The sequence below is a fragment of the Monodon monoceros genome, unplaced genomic scaffold (assembly GCF_005190385.1).
Source record: "Monodon monoceros isolate NGI ecotype Baffin Bay Population unplaced genomic scaffold, NGI_Narwhal_1 Super_Scaffold_20, whole genome shotgun sequence".
NCBI classification, from domain to species: domain Eukaryota; kingdom Metazoa; phylum Chordata; class Mammalia; order Artiodactyla; family Monodontidae; genus Monodon; species Monodon monoceros.
In genome coordinates, this window is record NW_021703777.1 from 85,772,557 (window position 1) to 85,792,384 (window position 19,828).

Here is a 19,828-nt window from a genome sequence, read left to right on the forward strand (position 1 = left end):
ACAAAATGCTTCTAAATAAAACTCCTCAATGACCATAGCTAAATATAATAAGGTCCAGTAGAAGGAACTTCAAGATACTCTTGATTACAGAATGTAGGCCATTCCTAACTTCTCCATTCTTCTGTAAGGGAAACGAAGACCTCAGGGACAAGAGACTTTTCATGTTAAACAGTACTTCCTATTATCAAAAAATAGAGGGTTGCCATTATTAAGTGGCCTAGATAAAATAACAAGACGTGAAAAAGATAAATTTTAAATTGAAAGTATTAGAGTGAAGGTCCAAGTGATATATGCCAGGTTTGTTCCTGTTAGTTTATATCAAATATCTCGATGAAAATGCACAAAATACTTAAGAGCAAAAGAATAGGGTTTTCAGTAAAATCCAATTGCTTAAGATATACCAATAAAATATATTTAGGAACTGTTATCAATATGAATATTTTTATATGTGTATTTTAAAACCCATTTCTGCTATAACTGCCATTTATTTTTATTTCTATCATTTTTTTCTATTTACAACTTTATGAGGTATAATTTACACACAATAAACTTTACATATTAAAGTGTACAATTTGACAAGCACTGACAGATGTGAAACCACCCAGAAGTTTCCTTGTGTCCCTTAGCAGTCCCCTCCCTCCCTCTACTCCACCCCAGGCAACCATGGCCTGCTTTCTGTCCCTAGGGATTAGTTTGAACTTTCTAGATTTTTATATAAAAGGAATCAGACAGTATCTTCCATTTTGTGTAGCTTCTTTCACTTGGCAGGATTTTGAAATTCATTCACATTATTGCGTATATCAAGCTTATTCTTTTTTTATTGCTGAGTAATATGAATATGTAATTTTAAATTTCTTTGATGAACACGGAAAACTACAAACTTTTAAAGTGATGCAACAGCTTTAAGTGATGAGAATACACAGACTATAAACATTGGAGAAACTTATTTTTAATCAGTTAAAACTTTCTTAAATGTATAAACTGATTTAAACTAGTAAAATTATTCTGAAAATATCTCTCATGTAAATATCTAAAATTTGAACTTGGGTAGTCAAAGTTGATAGGAATGGATCTAAAATCTATCATTCTGATAGTGTTGAGGGTCTTCACAGTCTATTATGTACATGAAAAACAGCTTCTTATAAGCATTAGAAGTATATTTTTTTAAGTTCAATGGCTATAATTCACAGGTAAAGCACATAGGTTCCATTTTATCGGGTAATTCTGTATTACCTAATCCTGAGTCATAAGGCTCAGAAAGAAGTGAATTAGTAAAATATAAACATTTTGGCAAAAAATACTAAAGCCTTTCTTTATTACATAAAAGCAAAATAAATATGGTGGTTATATAACAAATTTCCAAAGCCCTAAAAAAAGTACTGAGCTGGGCTTCCCTGGTGGCACAGTGGTTGAGAGTCCGCCTGCCGATGCAGGGGGACACGGGTTCGTGCCCCGGTCCGGGAAGATCCCACATGCCGCGGAGCGGCTGGGCCCATGAGCCATGGCCGCTGAGCCTGTGCGTCCGGAGCCTGTGCTCCGCAACGGGAGAGGCCACAACAGTGAGAGGCCCGCGCACCGCAAAAAGGAAAAAATAAAGTACTGAGCTGATATCATTCTTCTATACTAATACAACATAAAAAATAAAACTGCACAGAGGTTTTGAAAATAGAATAAAAAATACAATGTAAACACGTGAAGGAAAGAAAAAAGAGGATAAAAACAGAAAAAGGAGATAAAAACCAAGGATCTAGGTGAAGGAGAGGATGTGATGAAAAATAACTTAACATCAAGGAATTTTTTACAGAAATTGATAGCGTGTGTACGTGTATATACATATCTATATTAAAATTTCCTTACCGTAATTTCATCTTCTTGTTTCTGGTTTTCACATCTGATTAACCAATTATCATTTCCCCTGTCTTTCAAAACAAACAAACAAAAAATCTGTTACTTCATTTTTTTATGGATATCATAGTTTAATACCAAGGGGAAAAATTTAGTCATCACTTTTTGAGACCTTTATTTGTTATCTGTAGCATATGGACATATTAAAGTCTCCAATTTAACACATGCAGACTAAAAATACTCATAAATGTTAGCTAACATTCATTGAGATTTACTCTGTGCCAGACATTGTTGTAAGTGCTTAACATGTATTAGTTCACTGAATTCTTAAAACCACTCTGTGGTAGGTACAATTACTGTCAAGAACTCTTAAACCAAGGTTATTAAAAAGGATAATTTCTCTTCACCTTGAGAAAAAAAGCATCTACCCCCATTTCCAGGCAAATTCCTGGATAGGCTCTTACCTAATGTCTCTATAGGAGTATTCTAGATTTTACACTAATTTAAAAAAAATTTGAACTATAGTCGATTCACAATATTGTGTTAGTTTGAGGTGTACAGTAGTGATTCAGTTATATATACATATTTTTTTCAGATTATTTTCCATTATAGGTTATTACAAGATATTGAATATAATTCCCTATGCTATACAGTAAATCCTTGTTGCTTATCTGTTTTATGTGTGGTAGTTTGTACCTGTTAATCCCATACTCCTAATTTATCCCTCCTTCCTTCCCTCTCCCCTTGGGTAACCATAAGTTTGTTTTCTATGTCTGTGAGTCTGTTTCATATGTAGCTTCATTTGTACTATTTTTTTGGATTCCACATATAAGTGATACAATATTATTTTTGTCTTTCTCTGTATGATTTACTTCACTAAGTATAATATTCTCTGGGTCCATCCATACTGCTGCAAATGGCAATATCTCATTCTTTTTCACGGCTGAGTAATATTCCATTGGATTCTACACTAATTTTAACATTAACTTAAGACCATATGATTTAATAAAGGTAAATCTAAAAAGGTACATAATGCTTCTCCAGAAATTAATATAAATGAGCAAAGATTTTGAACCAGTGGTTCTCAAGCTTCAGGGTGCATGAGAATTACCTGGAGGACTTATTAAAACACAAACTGCTGGCCTCACATTCAGCAGGTCTGGGCTGGGCTCCCAGAAGATGCATTTGTAACAAATGCCCATATAATACTGACCCTGACAGTCCAGGGAACCACTGTCGCAGATTATCTATTATGTTGGCCAAAAAGTTTGTTCGAGTTTTTCCATAAGATGTTACAACATTTCCAATTTCCAGCAGGCTTTGTCCTGTTGCCAAGAAACTCCCCTCTCCTGAGGGATAGGAACTGATTGCTATCACCTGGGCAGGAGCCTGCTCTGAGTCAGAATATCCAGTACGAGATTAATTCTGCCTGGGAGAGTTGGTACTACACCTCTGTTTTCTAAGGAAAGAAAAGAAAAAGTGGCCTCAGGGCTTCCCTGGTGGCGCAGTGGTTGAGAGTCTGCCTGCCGATGCAGGGGGCACGGGTTCGTGCTCCGGTCCGGGTAGATCCCACATGCCGCGGAGCGGCTGGGCCTGTGAGCCATGGCTGCTGAGCCTGCGCGTCTGGAGCCTGTGCTCCGCAACGGGAGAGGCCAAAGCAGTGTGAGGCCCATGTACCGCAAAAAAAAAAAAAAAAGTGGCCTCAAGACCACTGCATCAAAATTTTACGTCTTTGATTTGGATAAACAAGAGTTGAATACAATTTGAAAGTTAACCAGATTTGAGTGAACAAATGAGAGAACTTCAGTACCTGTATTTCTGATGAGGTAATCCAAAATAACTAGTCTTTCAAACTGTGACTGAAATTGTTTTCTAATATTCTCAGGCAAAGGGTCAGCTTCAAATTTCCTAAGCCAATATTCAGCCTCCTTGTAACCTTCAACAAATAACTGAAAGGAACCAATCTATAATTTTAAGAATTATAGTTAGAAAAGAAAATATAAGAACAAAGAGACTACTTTTTAAAGTTCTCAGCAGTATTGTCATAAAATACTTTACATGAACACAATAAGAAAAATCGAAGTTAACACTAATTTAGATAAGCCACATTTATCAAGAAAACTATTTTTATACACTAATTTAAAATAATCACATAAAGAATACATAGCAAATAAAAAATGCTCAATCCTAGACTTTCAAGGAGCATAGCAGCTATTTTAGGATAACTAAAAAACAAAATACACATGTGCCCTTAAGGTGATATTCTCAACAAGAATGCTGTTTTCTAAAAATATTCATTAACATGAAGTTAATTTTGAAGACCAAATTTTACACCTATCCTGGTTATTTATTTAATAATAGTATAATTTTATCTTGCTGAAAAAATACTTCAGGATTCTTTTTACAACATAAGATACAGAAAATGACTTTATTTTTATAGAAGAATGAATTCTTTGACTATGTAGCTTAAAGATCCTGTCATAAATTTTAAAGAAGTAACCAATGAATCATAACCTCTATAGTGGTTTTTTTAAAAAGTCCTTTCCTTGAAGATATGTCTATTTTATAAAGTTTTCTATCGCTAAAATTACTAGTTGTTAATGTTAAACAAGTTTTTAAAGATGGAAATACAAATTTAAATAGCACAGGACACATAGGTAATGGGTAACGTAGCTGGCCTCATAAATATTTACAAACAAATCACTACAAAGAAAACCTATTTAGGACTCCACACTTTCACTGCCGAGGGCCCAGGTTGGCTCCCTGGTCCAGGAACTAAGATCCCACATGCTGGGCGGTGCAGCCAAAAAAAAAAAAAAAAATCTATCACTTATCTTAACACTTTATGTTCTTGTTGGCATGAAATTTTAATGATTTCCTAAATGTTTTCTCTAAAGCACTCATAATGAAGTCCTAGTAGTCATAAATACAGAAATAATATCCTTCTTTAGTCACACCTATTTCAGCATATGCAAGGAGTAACAGGCCTTGTAAATTTTTTCAAAACTTCCTGCTTACTTGGAGTACAATACTAAAGACAAGTTAGGATAACCATGCATTTCTACTCAAATTCTTTTATATAGATAAATGCATAGCAACAACAAAACAACAAAATTGCAGGTTAAATATAATTTTAAAATAATAATAATAAAGCCTACTGCTTTTTCTAGAATGTTTTTCCCATTAACCCTCCCTACCCTTGCTTAGCTAGTTGCTAATCATCCCTTAGGTTTATTTAAAAGTGATAAGAAAAAACAAAATCTAGTATGTATTGAGTAAACTCGGCTACTATCGTTTACTATGTGCCAGGTACTGTATCAAGTACTTGACATATATTTTTCCATTTTATTCTCACAACCCTAAGAGGTAGTTTTTTATTAGCCTCGTTTTACAGAAACTGGGGCTTGGAGAGTAAGGGACTTGCCCAAGGTCTCAGAGCTAACTGGTGGAGAGGGTTGGAATAAAACCTAGGTCTAATTCTCAGCCTGCACTTTCAGCCATTACTTTATAAAGCCTTAGGTGCAGCCTCCTCTTGGCAATTCCCTAGCCCTCCAAAGTGGGTTAAATATCCCTCCTCTACCCTCTCTGAGCTCCCTGCACTTAACCATCCTCAACAGCTTTATCACATTGCGTTGAGACTGCTTGTTACTATAAGCTGTTGAAGATGAGAAAACCGGTTTTACTAATATATATCCACAGTCCACAGCACAGTGCCTAGCGCACAGAGCTCAGGTAATATGTGATGAACTTCGCCCCAAATAAAGCGCATCACAGTAACTTACCTTAGGAGGAAGTCCTATCCGATGAAATTTTCTACCTACTTTTGGCACTTTCTCTAAAGCATACTTTTTGCCTCTAGATTTTGCACGGTCAATTGCACTGTAGTTAAATGTCTCACTGACGAGCCAAACCACCTAGAGACGTACAGTTAAAAAAAATGGCTATTAGAATTTGCATTATAGTATTTCTATTCACATACACCATGGAACTCACTCTAATGCTGTAAATTAGCAAAGTTTAACACTATACTAAATGCTCCTGAGAATCTAAAATAGAAAGGCTAAGGGATTTGGCAAAGTTGGTTAAATGGCACACATGTATTTCTTTCTGAGAGAGGCAGCTAAAATTGGCCAGTGGAAGAAAGAAGTAATAGTCTTGAAATGTAGAATTAGGAATGAACATTTCCAGTAGAACTTCAAGTAAAAATGTATAAAGGTCAGAAAGAAAAAGATAGCAGTCTTCTGAGCATATCAGTTATCTCTACCTTCAAAAGAATTTCTAGATTTTTTTCTGCTTTCTAAATGCTAGTTCTTTCTCCTCTTTTCGTCAGCATCATCTCAGCTCACCTGAGCAAGAGATACTCCCTTGGATACTTTGTGGATCTACACTAGAATCAATTTACTAGTCATTTGTGACTCTGGATTACAAAAAAAGGGGCTCAACTTTAGGCTCTGGCATTATGAATAATACTAAAGTGTTCACAGAGAAGTGGGCTGTAAATTAGAAGGACATGATTAAAAACAATTTCTGCTTTACCCTTGTTTTTGGTACAATGCCCAGATGAAGCTTTTCATCCACAAGGGAGGCACCAGCTTCGGAAAGGTATCCCTGATTAGGAAGCAGGCAGCCTCTGCCAAAGCAGCAAGGGCAGCAGACCTTATGAACATATTTGGTCCATTTTGGATTCAGGTGACCATAAGGCTCTTCCGATTTGGGTTTAAACACACCAATAATGTTCTATAGGGGAAAAAAAAAGTGGAAATTTTATTAGACTTTTAAGACAGAGAGATAATAATCAATAAAACGCATTCTGATCATTTTCTACTTCTTCCCACCACAAATTTGGGCATCACTCTTAACTATTAAGAGGTTTAATACCAATAACAGTTTTATACGCATTCTCATTCAACAATCTAAAATCAATAATCCTTTGGGCTAATGGTTTTCAAACCTTGCTCTGAGAAATTCTAGGGAAGGTGAGAGAAGAGGGGAGGGCAGGGCTCTAAGACCCCATCCACTGATTTCACCCATTTTTTTTTTTTTTTTTTTTTTTGCGGTATATGGGCCTCTCACTGTTGTGGCCTCTCCCGTTGCGGAGCACAGACTCCGGATGCACAGGCTCAATGGCCATGGCTCACAGGCCCAGCCGCTCCGTAGCATGTGGGATCTTCCCGGACCAGGGCACGAACCTGTGTCCCCTGCATCGGCAGGCAGGCTCTCAACCACTGCGCCACCAGGGAAGCCCTCACCCATTTTATGTACTGGACTTCCTAGTTAAGAAGGGGTTCCACTGATTTTAAAATGTTTGAAAACCACTGACCTAGGTCAAACAGTGTTATTATTCAATATCTATTAAATACCCAAATTCTATGTTTATTTATTGTCTACTTTCCCAGTAGATGTGTATTCTAAAAGGGCAGGCACTTTCTCTGTTAGGGCTATATCCTAAGTACTGTGTACCTGGTACACAGTAAACATTCAAGCATCTGTTAAATGAATAAATCCAATGACAAAAAGTCATCTCTAAGATACAAAGGAAATGATAGGATATAGTGACATCTATGCTGCCAGATTCTCCTACCTTAAATCTTTTTTCAGTTATTTCTTTATGAACCAATTTTTAAATAAATTCTCTCCTCTTAAAAAAAATTGCTCATGGATGTCTAAAAGTCTATAATCATTATTACTGGTCTGATAAAATACATTAATATTAAATTTAGAAGCTGAATTATCCTTAGACAAGAAATAAAAATCTTACTATAAGTATATAACTGTTTTATAATGCAATAAAGTCTGAGTCACTAATAAAAAAGTCAAGAACAAATTAAGAAATCAAGCTTGGAATAAAGATAGAGAGATTGACATTACCTACATATATATATTTAAATCTCAAAAAAGCCTATGTTTTAAAATATAACTTCAGTCTTTGCAAAAAATATTTGGGTGGAATTATAATCTTTTTTCCTCCTGAAAAAGAGAACTGCTGGCTATGCATCACTCCGAAAGCTTTTAGAAATAATACAGATTTTTGAAAAATTCTAGACTAAGTGGAACAAAGTCCCATATCGACTTCTCTTTCCTGCCTTAGAATTATACTTTGGTTCATTTCACTTTGTCACATTCCAACGCCTTCAAACTTCAGACTGCCCAGGCTCCTTCTCTGGTACAATGCTGGAAAAAATATTCTGAGGGTAAAATAAAACTCTGCTTGGTTACTGTACGGTAAGGACTTGTGAATATAAACCCAACGAATCTACAGCTAAATGTGAATATTCAATAAATACTTGAAACCAAATATTAAAATAATAAAACAGGGGCTTCCCTGGTGGTGCAGTGGTTGAGAGTCCGCCTGCCGATGCAGGGGACACGGGTTCGTGCCCTGGTCCGGGAAGATCCCACATGCCGCGGAGCGGCTGGGTCCGTGAGCCTGTGAGCCATGGCCGCTGAGCCTGCACGTCCGGAGCCTGTGCTCCGCAACGGGAGAGGCCACAACAGTGAGAGGCCCGCGTACCGCAAAAAAATAAATAAATAAAATAATAATAATAATACAGAAAACTATGGCTTAAAATGAATAGCTCAATTTTTAAGCAGTAGAGCGCTTTAGTTAATGGTAAACTGACCTTTATTTCTGAAAAGAAGGTGTAAGCAGATTTATTAGGAAAATATCTTCAGAAACTCACAGTGACTTCACATTTAAATTAGTGTTTTCCAAAATGTCTGTTATTTATAGTAGGTCTGTGAAATTCTCACCCTCTTAGGATCCTTCACGAAGTAACTTCCACTTGAACCTTGAGAGATTCTTTCTGGATAAACTCCAAATTCTATTGCTTGCTCTGCTTTCAATATAACATCAGCAAATTCTGGATCATCCAAGAATGTATTCAACTCTGAAGAACCAACAATTATTGCATTAAGAAAAATCGATGTTAAATAGAATGCTAAGAAGAAGAAAGACCAGCTCTGAAAATGCTCACAATATGCACCTGTAATACTGGATTAGATTATTAGCACTAAAACATTTAGGTACAGAAAAATGTAATTAAGTATTGTTTGGGCTGGTTTGATGCTTTTTTTTTTTTCCTCTAACCCCACTTCAAGCTATGACACGTGAAAAACAAGATCTCCTATACTGAAATAATCACACTAATGCCTTGTGTTAACTTGAACTCCTCCCTCCCAGTGTTTTTGTTCTTCATCCCACCTCAGCCTCCGACTGCAGTCATACCTCAGATCTGTCATCACTAATACCTGCAATCTCTCCCTACTTTTCACTTTAGGCATCTTTTATTTTTCCTAGTTCACTCCCTCTGGCACCCTGAGTCCAAAAATTCTTCCATCCCACTAGGACGTTCAAAGCACCGATCTACCATATACTGTTCAAGGGTCTTCACCCACTTTGTGTCCCTACTTCCCTCCTTGGCCAGCATAAATTATGGTTAATCATCAAAAAATCACTCTCTTCCTCCCACCCCTCATCATGGTTACCTGGAAAAATCCCAATCCTGGATAAACCCAACTGTCTGCCTATGACTATGCCTATGCCTGGACAGCTAAACTTGACTAGATAAACACAATGCCTGGTGTCTCCCCTTAAATTCATCACCACAGTCCTCAGGTGGACCCTTCATGTTGCCGTGGGAGCATACTACATTCCTGTTAAAGACTCAATGCTTGTGTCCCTCAAAACACTCAAAGCCTTGACCCCTAATGTGATCAAACAGGGAGTGGGGTCTTTGGTAGGTAATTAGGTTTAGATGAGGGTGGGGACCCCATGATGGGATTAGGCCAGGTGAGGACACAGTGAGAAGGTTACCATCTGCAAGCCAAGAAGAAAGCCCTTAGCAAGAACCTGATCATGCTGGCACCCTGATCTTGGATTTCCCAGCCTCCAGAACTGTGAGAAAGAAATATCTGTTGTTTAAGCCACTCCAGCTAGGGTATGTCATTATAACGGCCTAAACTAGGATGACTCCCCTCATACACAGACTCTCCCACTCTTCTGGACAACTATCTCATACCCTCCCCTCTCCTCAAAGTCCCAACACCTCTTTCCTCTCAGCAGATGATCTTCCTATTTCAAGAAGAAAAGAGAAGCAAGCAGAAAAAGCTATCATCAGCCCTCAGCACCATATCTACCCATCCACAACCTCTGCCTCCTGCCTACTACTATAGATGGATGATCCAAGCTCTAAGATCAACTCCTCCACTTTGGATACTAGACCTACCTCTTCCTGACTACTCCAGGACATTTCTTCTGCAATTCTTTCCTGTATCAATATTTCCCTCTCTATTGGATCATTTCTACCACCATACAAAGCATGGTGTAATTTTTCTCATCTTAAATCTCTCTTAGCCTCCAAAGTCCCCCTAGACACCCCCTCATTTCTTTGCTCCCTTTTATAGCAGAAGACTTCTATAATTATATTTACCATCTCCAATTTTTCTTCTCCCACTCTCTTTTGAACCCATTTCAATCACGCTTCTGACCTGACCACTCCATTGATATAATTTTTGTCAGGGTCCATAGTAACATCCACATTGCTAAACCCAACCTCAGAACTGATCTTCCTTGACCAATACCATCGTTTCACCCTGTCGGTCACTCCCTCCTCCTGAAAACACTTTCTTCACTTGGCTTCCAAGACGCCACTTCTCCAAGTTGTCCTTCCATTTCATTAGTTCCTCTTTTTCAGTCTTCTGTGGGCTCATTTTCATCCCCCGATCACTTAACTTTGGAATGCCCAGGTTCAGTTCATGGCCCTCTTCTCTCCCTCATCAGCACTGATGGCTCCCTGATTTATATCTCAAGCCTGGACTTCTGCCCTGAACCCCAGACTATTATACTCAGCTTCTCCATTTGGATGTTTAGTAGACAGTTCAAACTTTACTGCCTCAAAATCAATTCTTCATTTCCTCTCAACTGCTTCACTCCCAGTATTCCCTGTGTTAGTTACTGGCAACTCCAAATCTTCTAGGCGCTCTTGCAAAAAACCTTGGAATCATCCATGATCTCACACCCTCACCCCCCCACAGCCAACAGCAAGCTGTGTAGCTCTACCTTAAATGAATATCCAGAACCTAACCACCTCTTACCACCTCCATTCCTTCCATGTGATTCAAGTCACTATCAACTCTAGCCTAGATTGTTACAAGTCTCCTAACTGATCTCTCTACACTCAACAGTGAAGGTATGGTAATCCTTTTCAAACGTAAGTCAGGGAATTCCCTGGTGGTCCAGTGGTTAGGACTCAGCACTTTCACTCACAGGGCCGCCCAGTGGTTCTCCATCTCACTTGAAGAAAAACTCTAAGTTCTTATATTGGCCGCCAAGACCCTACCCAATCTCCCCTAACCTCCACTTTATTTTTCTGGTTAGCACTTATCACCTAACATATTATATAACTTATTTATTTTGTGAGCTCCAAGAAGACAAGGATTCTCTCACTGCTATATACCCAGAACTTTTATAGTTCCTGGAACATAAAAGGCATTCAATAAACACTTGCAGAGTTAATCATTTAAAGTGGTAATTAATCATTTAAAGTGGTAGACAAGCCAAAAATTATTCACATTTTACTCTGAAAGGCATTTAAGTGCTATTCACGTCAATCTTACGAAAATTCAAACTATAAACTTTCCTTAATTTAAAATTTTCCTTAATTCAGACATAAACAAAACAATTATTTACTAATTTTTAAAAGTTTATGCTGAGAAAAATACTACAAAAAGGGCCCTTGGGCATATTTAACCTACTTAAAAGAATAAATAATCCAAGTACCTTAGTCATGTCTATACAATTGATATACTATTTCCAGATCTATTCCATGAAAATTCTTAAGAATGAAGGGAGAAACTTTGTCTTTCTTGCTCACTGTGCATCCCTAGCACCTGGAAGAGGGATTGGCATTTAGTGGGTTCTTCATAAGCATTTAAATGAATAAATGAAGTATTATTTGTGTGGCAGAATATGCCAATAATAATTATCATTAGTCAAATGATATTTCTTCTAGATCAGGGCTCTTAACAAGAAAGAACTTGAAAAGCTATTTATTTCAACTTTGCTCACAGTACTGATGTACTTTCCATAATACATCACCAGCAGGTGGTCTCTGGACCAATGTTTAAACACTTTCAAAGACAGATCACTCCTTTTTCCATACTTTTTGTGTTTGTTTGAAAACAAATATAAACTTCTTTCTTTTTCAGAAATAGGTTTCCTGTAGTTTCACCCAATGTCCCAGACCTGCCATCTGGAGCAAAACAAAAGTCTACTTACTCCTCTCTTCCCAGGGATAGCCCTTCAAATAGCTGAAGATAATTTCATGCTCCCCTAAGTCTCTTCTATTCTCTGCCTCCTTCCATATGGAAGTATTTTCAGGCTTTTCAGCATCCGAGTTGCCCTCCCGTTTCATGCTTCAGTTTTCAATGTGCCACTTTAAAATATGGTCTCCAGAATCAAGCAACCCATTGCAGAGAATAGAGATATCTCTCAGTCTTGACACTATACCAAAATAAGAAGTACTCAAGTATTACAATCGTTGTTTAGGAGTCCTGTCATACTAATTCATGTTGAAATGGCTAAACTCTTGGACCCCTTTTGGTCTCTCCCATCCTGTACTTGAGCAATTCTTTTGGAAACTATGTGCAGACTTTGACATTACTATTAGATGTTATCAAATTGCTTTATGGGTTAAGCTTTATGAGTTCATCATAGAACCTGCCTTTGTTACTCTCATGGAGCCCAGGATCATACTCTGAATACTTAATAATTCAGCTTCAACCAAAATCAGATCAGAACGATTCCTAAAAAATCAGCCTGGATGTTCTCAATCTCTTTTTCTTTAACTTGTCCCTTTAATGAGCAACTCTTTTGGAGATAAATGAGATTATCTCCCTACATGAAAACTGGCATTCTTTGAAAATGGTCTGGATTTACCATCACAATCCAGAAAGGCACTTAAAAGACAACTGGTCCTACCTAACTACTGCCAGAAAAAAAAAAAAAAAAAAAAAGACTATATATCAACTATTCTAAAAATCAAAGTAATTCTTTTTTAGTAATTTTTCTGATTCATAACTCACAATTACATTCTACAACTTTCTTCATTTTATTTACCTAAATGTGTATTTAGCAATGAGTTTAACTTGGAGAACACACCCTAAAGTTACACTTCAAGATAAATGTGCCATGGAGATTTGGTTTGAAGGTTTGTTGTCATTGTTTGGTTTGATTTTTAATAGCTGAGGGCTTAATTAGCTATATCTTCTTTAAATTTTGTTCAGTTAAAATTACTTTCTCCCTTTTAAGAAATAAACTATGAGATTTTTATTTGTCCCTGTATCAAAAAATATTCCAGTTTTCTGAGAAGCATGTGAGTTCTATCTCTGTATACTCTCTTTGGCACTCCTCCAAGAAGCAGTGGCCTTCTAGCAAGTTCCAGTCCTATTCAAACTCCACACTTTTCACAAGGCATCCAGCCCACCCTCCGAACCTTTGTCCATGCTGTTTTGATGTATATGCCAAGTTTCCTTTCTATGGCTAATTCTTATCCATCCTTCGACTTCATCTGATCACCTTGCAATGCTATAACAAAATGATCTATGTTCCAGGAGGGCAGAGAGCTTTGTTTTGTCCTGTGATATATGCCAAGTGCTTAAAACTGTACCTGGCACATGGTAAACCCTCAATAAATTTGCGAATTATTTATTAACAAACCCTTAACCACACTTAAGGGTTACAGCTGATCCTCTGATAAGCAGAAATTGAAAATGGATTAAGAGAACCCCTTGTATAACCTCTTATATTTAGTTTTATATAAGTGTGCATGGTAACTTATCAAGCTCTCATTTTAAATAAACAAATCAAAATGAACTCTTCCTCACCTAAGGGTTGGGAATATATCTTACCCATTGGCCAGAATATTTTCTAAAGAGAAAAGTAGCTGGCTCACAAGTTTGGCGATCTGACCCAAACTGGAACCCTCAGGGGTTCCAGTGCTATTCATCCTCAAGTCTCAAATTGGATGCTATTTCCTCTGCTAAATCTTCCCTGGCCCCTAAATCCAGGGTATGGCTCTATGGAAGCCTTGGCTTTCCCCATCCAAGCACATATATCCTCTGTTAGAACTGTTTGTTTTAATTGACTCTTTCCTTCATGAGGTTATAAGGTTGCATGGGGACAAGGCTCGTGACTGGACATCCATTTGATATCTGGCCACCACTGTTTCCCCAAGGCCTCAATTTCCACTGGCATCCCACAGACACTGAAACATTTGCTGAATGATGGATCTCTGCAATAAATGGAAAACGAGAATAAGTGTATTCTAATTATTGGTTGAGGAATAATCTCCAACACACTGCTGCTCACTCCCTTTCAAAAGTTCAGCTTTGGAGGATTGTCAAGATCCTCGGGATATCCACTCTTCTAATACCTTCCTCTAAATTAAGCCAGACTATCAGGATCTGGAATCTAGACCCAGCAATACTGATAACACCACCCACTAGAATTACTTCTACTGAAATGAACTTCAGGGAAGTTGTAAGCAACACTCCTGTGAAAGTCATCACTTTTATTACCAAGATATTACTCAGCATATAATCTCTTCTCCAAGAGAATACATGACAGTTTATCCTTTGCCAGTTTTGTTTTGGTTCAAATAACTAGTCTGTTTTAACTTTATGGACAGAGTGATTGTGTTTCTCTCAAGTTGGCTGCTCGGTAATCTTAAATATCAAATTTGTGGGCTGCCTGTATCGAGTGTGTGATGTTAATTTTGTGTACTCTTATTCCGGCCCCCATCTTATTTATTTCATTGCTCTTATTTTCCATTCTCATATTTCTTCCTTAGTTTTAAATGATTTTATTTTGTTCGTACATTTATAAGCCACCATGAATCATTAAATGGCTTATAAACACACACTTTCTTTTACTTTAGAAGCTCTTTGCGAATTCTAACACCATTCTCTAATTGCCAGGCTCTCCAACAAAATTGATAAGTGCCTCTGGTTTATATTAACTGGGACCTTCACTTCACCTCTCTGTGCTTCCTTAAAATGAAAATAAATAAAAAATAGTGCTCACATCCATAGGGTTCGTTATAAATTAATATATGTGAAGCGCAGAGAACTATGCCCTCTGCATGTACTAACAGTTTTGTGGGTATTAACTATTATCATCTTTACTACTCTTCAACTCACTGATTAAAACGACAACTGGAACAAGGAATGCCACTAATCCTTTTGACATTGATCCAACAACACTATGTTTATGCTGGTTCTAGACTTTGTCACATGTCTTGTTCAAGTAAAGATAACAGACATATGACATTCTTCCACTGGGTAAAGTACATAAAGCTCCTGTTTACATAAAATAGTTAAGCATCATAAATGATGTTAATATTAATCTAAAGGCAAGAATATCTTGGAACTAGAGAGGTGGCTTCATGGAAATTGGATGGTAAGGGACAAAGCAAGTTAATGGACTCAAAAAATAACTAAACTTAATCGTCTAGTTAAATTAATCATGAACTTTCTAGGAGAATGGTTTGAAATTTTAAAAATAGTTTTTACAGTTCAAAACTGTTTTTAAATCCATTAAAAATAAGACCTCCATAATAAGTAAACAAAAGTTAACAATTATTTTATAACACTTGGGGATCTACAGCAAAATGGAAAAACTGTAGGACATGAAAAAACTAGGTTCAGTCTGGCTTTTCCACTTCCTGGACCTTGACCTTGGCTTACCTCTGAAGTTCTATCAACTACTAGTTATTACAGTTTTCATTCATTTTCAGTCTTCACACTCAGGATGGGGGTAAATAACTAACTTGCTGTGCTATTGTGAGAATTAATGAAATATACAAAGAAAAAGATCTTAGCAAACTGTAAACTGTGATATAAGTAAGTTACTGCCATTCAAAAGGTTGGAATTCTCTTTAATAATCCATTTGTATTCAAATATTATACTCTATCTCCACTTTGACTTTCTCTAGCCTTAATATCATTTGTTTACAAAACCTCAGCTTCATAGAATAAATGCATTTTTAAGGTTTTAGGCTCTTTTAAAATCTAGCTACACAGGTAACTTTGGGTAGAAAAAGGCAAGCTAGCCACACAAATCTTAGTTACTTCACAGACCGGTTTCTAGGTAATATATACCCATATTATCAATGTAGCTGGGTGAATGTGGATCCATTTGTGATTTGATTGCAAATGCATATTTGTTTGTTCTGTTAAATGTTGTACTGTCAATGCATCCAAAAGCTAACATAATGGTAGCTAGCCGATCTGTATATTAGACAGGTTTGTTAAAGCTTTATTCATTAAAGTCTGCTTCCCTTGGGCTGCTCTGATTTATTTACTCTAGAATATTTGACCATAAATTCAACTACAACTAGAATAACCTACTCTACCCAGAATTCTTTAAATTGTAGAAGCCCCATTACTGTACTAATAGCAGGACATGTAAAATCTAACCACTCCAGAAAAACTTAAGCAGCATTAATGAAAACTACATTTTCTGTGCCTTTTCTTTAAGCTCACAGGTGGAATGAAACTCTAGGCACAATGCACACATCTCATCATTTAAACCATCCTTACCACCAGCAAGTAGGTGTTATCATGGCCATTTTACAAACTAGCCTGTCTCAGCTCTACCTAGGACTCTTACAAGCCTATTCTATTTTACTATCAAATTAGCCTTATTCGACTCGATCATGGCAAAAAATTCGATTTATCAATAAATATCAATGCCTGCAGTCGCATACCTTTCAACATCATTTCAATTATCCTCTCTTTCACCTGAGGCTGTCAGTCTGCTTAACAATGAAAATTTTTTTTTTTTTTTAAAGTATAAAAATAGAAATGACTCAAGAAAGGAAACTTTGCAAGAGAGAGAGCAGGTACAGAAATTCAACTGCTTCTGCGCCCTCTGGCTAATGTTACAGTAACAATATTTAACTTCAAAAGTTTTTGGAACGTGTCCCAGAGGCAACCGGATATTCTTGCTCTTTATCTCTCGGCTGTCATCCACCTTGCAAATTCACCAACTTTCCTGGTAGCTCAGGGTTCTTAACCCCAAACTCAAGTCCAAACTTGAGCAAACAACTTACGTCATTTTACAGTGTTAGCTTTTCCTGTCTGATTACAAAAGTTTAGGCTCACTCTTAGGGGAGGCCTCAAGGATCAGTGTTTAATGACAACCCCAGGCCTCAGGTGAAGCAGCCTATAGCCCCTGGAAAAGGTGCGAGTAAACGGGGGAGCAGGAAAGAAAGGCGAAGTGTCCAAGGTGTGCCCAGCGGCTGACCCCTCGGCCTGTGCGCCGGACCTGATGCCCGGCGAAGAGCCTTTCCTACTACGCAAGGGCTAGCGGGAGACAGCGAAAGAAGCCGGGGGTAGGGACCCAAGGAGGGGCTTGAATAGGGGGCTGAGCGGCGGCGGCGACAGGCGCACTGGCAGGGCGCCGGGGAAGGGAAAAGCCGGATCGCACCTGAACCCACGGGGTGGTTCCGGTCCAGGTTGGTGGGCGAGCTCCGCAGGCACCCCAAACTCAGGGAAGAGAAGAAAGACGCATCCCTGGGCAGGAGCAGCAGTTCCCGGTCACTGGCCTGGTTAGGGGAGGCCGCGCCCTCCTCCCCGACAGCTTTCTCCAGCCGCACGGCGCCCCCCGGAGCGCCCTTCTGCGGCTGGGCCCAGGCGATCCGCGGCAGCAGCGGCTCCCGCTCCTCGTCCTCCTCGTCCTCCTCCTCCAGGCTCCCGCCGCCCGCGGACGCCTGCCGCCCGGGCTCGGAGGGCTCCGCCATGGCCTCCCTCTGTGCCTTCCGCGCTGAGACCGACTCAGAGAGGCGAGGCGTCCGGATCTGGCCTCGGCATCGCGGGGAACCGGCGCCGCTTGGTCTGACCGAAAGCACCTCTCTAGTGTGTGGTCCCGCTCGGCGCTCGCCCGGCGGTTGCCCCGCCCCGCCGCCGGCCGAGCCCCACCTCGCGCCCGTCCCGCGCCTGCGCGGAAGGGCCGGGGCGGCTGAGATTGGGGGGGAGCGCGGCGCGCGGGGGGGGGGGGGGGGCCGCCACTTGCCTCCTAGGGGCCGGGAAGACGCCGGGAGGGGCTGACTTTACTCCTTGTTGAGCGAAGGGGTCGAAGTTAACTTACTTCTGCGGAGGTGCCCCTCTCCAGCCCCAATCGGCCTCTCCCTCCCCTGCAGAATTCTCATAGAGTTTACCACAATCTATACCTGTATATTTCTTTGTATGACCATGTAACATGTTTCCCCCACTAGAAGTCCACGAGAGCCAGGACCTTGTCACTTTTTCAAACATCCCTGATTTTGGTATTTTGCATTTTCTCTTTTTTTTTTTCTACTGACTAATATGGTCAGAAGTTTATAAAAATTTTAAATTTTTTCAAAAAGCCATCTATGGTTCCATTGATTATTTATTCTCTAGTTTATCGACTTTTGTTCTTTATTATTTCCTTCTTCCTACTTAACTGGGATTTGATTTCCTCTTCAAGCTGATTAGAGTAGAAGATTACATTACCGATTCTGGACTTTTCTATTTTTTTCATATAAGCATTTAAAGCTATGCATTTCCCTCTAAGCACTGCATTATCTGCATTTCACAAGTTTTAATGTGTTGTGCTTTCATTTTCATTCAGTACAGAGTAGTTTTAAATTTCCCTTATTGTTTCTTCTTTGACTCACTTTTTTGAAGTGTGTTGTTTAATTTCCAAATATTCAGGGGCTTTTCTAGATACTATTTTTAAATTATTATATAGATATATTTTTAGGGAGATTGCGATAGACACATATACACTATTTTTAATTTATTTATTTTTGGCTGTGTGGGGTCTTCGTTGCTGCGCATGGACTTTCTCTAGTTGTGGTGAGCAGGGGCTACTCTTCGTTGCAGTGCGTGGGCTTCTCATTGTGGTCCTGTTGCGGAGCATGGGCTTTAGGCGCGCAGGCTTCAGTAGTTGTGGCACACGGGCTCAGTAGTTGTGGTGCACAGGCTTAGTTGCTCCACAGCATGTGGGATGTTCCCGGACCAGGGCTCGAACCTGCATCCCCTGCACTGGGAGGCGGATTTTTAATCACTACACCACCAGGGAAGCCCTAGATATTATTTTTTAATTACAGTATAGTTGACATATGACATTATATTACTTTCAGGTATACAACATAATGATTCAATATTTGTATATATTGCAAAATGATTCCTGGTTATTATTACTGATTTTTAATTTAATTCTGTTGTGGACAGAGAAGAGTCATTAAAATTTCAACCTTTTGGAGTTTATTGAGACTCATTTCATAACCCACCATATTATCTCCCTTGGTGAACATCCCATGTGTGCTTTAAAAAAGAATGTGTATTCTGCAGTTGAGTAGTTATATAACTGTCAATTTTTTTCTATAAATATTAATTCAGTTTGGTATTGATAGTGTTATTCTGATCAACTATATCCTTATGGATTTTTAAATTGAGTTGTTCTATCACTCACCGAAAGGAGACTATTACAATCTGTGAATGTGGATTTGTCTATTTCTTCTTTTAGTTTGATGAGCTTTGCCTTTATGCATTTTGAAGTTGTGTTATTAGGTGCATATATATATATGATTTTTATGTCTTCTGTTAGGCTTTCAAGTCTTCCTGATGATTTAACCCTCCCTCCCTTCCTTTCTTTCTTTCTTTTCTTTCCTTCTTTCTTTCTTTCTCTTTCCTTCTTTCATGAACTGCCCCTCCTTATCTCTCTTAATACTCCTGGCTTGAATTCTATATTGTCTGATAATAATACAACCTCTCCACCTTTCTTATGTTTACTGTTTGCCTGGTAAATCTTTTTCCTTTTCAATCTATTTGTATCTTTATATTAAATATATGTCTCTTGTAGATAGCTTCTAGTTGGTTCTTTTTTTTTTGTCTATGTTGGGTCTTCCTTGCTGTGAGCAGGCTTTCTCTAGTTGCAGTGAGCAGGGGCTACTCTTTG

General features: G+C 38.5%; 1 protein-coding gene across 3 annotated transcripts in view; it reads right to left on the reverse strand.

Moving 5' to 3' along the window:
• The window catches only part of PI4K2B (phosphatidylinositol 4-kinase type 2 beta), a 33,247-nt gene extending 15,475 nt beyond the window's left edge, over nt 1–17,772 (reverse strand). The window contains exons 1-6 of one of the 3 annotated variants that reach the window (XM_029235446.1): nt 17,333–17,772; nt 8,596–8,732; nt 6,382–6,582; nt 5,628–5,759; nt 3,656–3,809; nt 1,858–1,919 (exon numbers count right to left, since the gene is read on the reverse strand). In XM_029235446.1, coding sequence (XP_029091279.1) covers nt 1,858–1,919; nt 3,656–3,809; nt 5,628–5,759; nt 6,382–6,582; nt 8,596–8,732; nt 17,333–17,645 — 999 coding nt within the window. In that variant the 5' untranslated portion in view covers nt 17,646–17,772. The remainder of the gene's footprint in view (nt 1–1,857; nt 1,920–3,655; nt 3,810–5,627; nt 5,760–6,381; nt 6,583–8,595; nt 8,733–17,332) is intronic. The other 2 variants (XM_029235447.1, XM_029235445.1) reach the window with 2 other exon arrangements.
• Between the last annotated feature and the right edge of the window lie 2,056 nt (nt 17,773–19,828).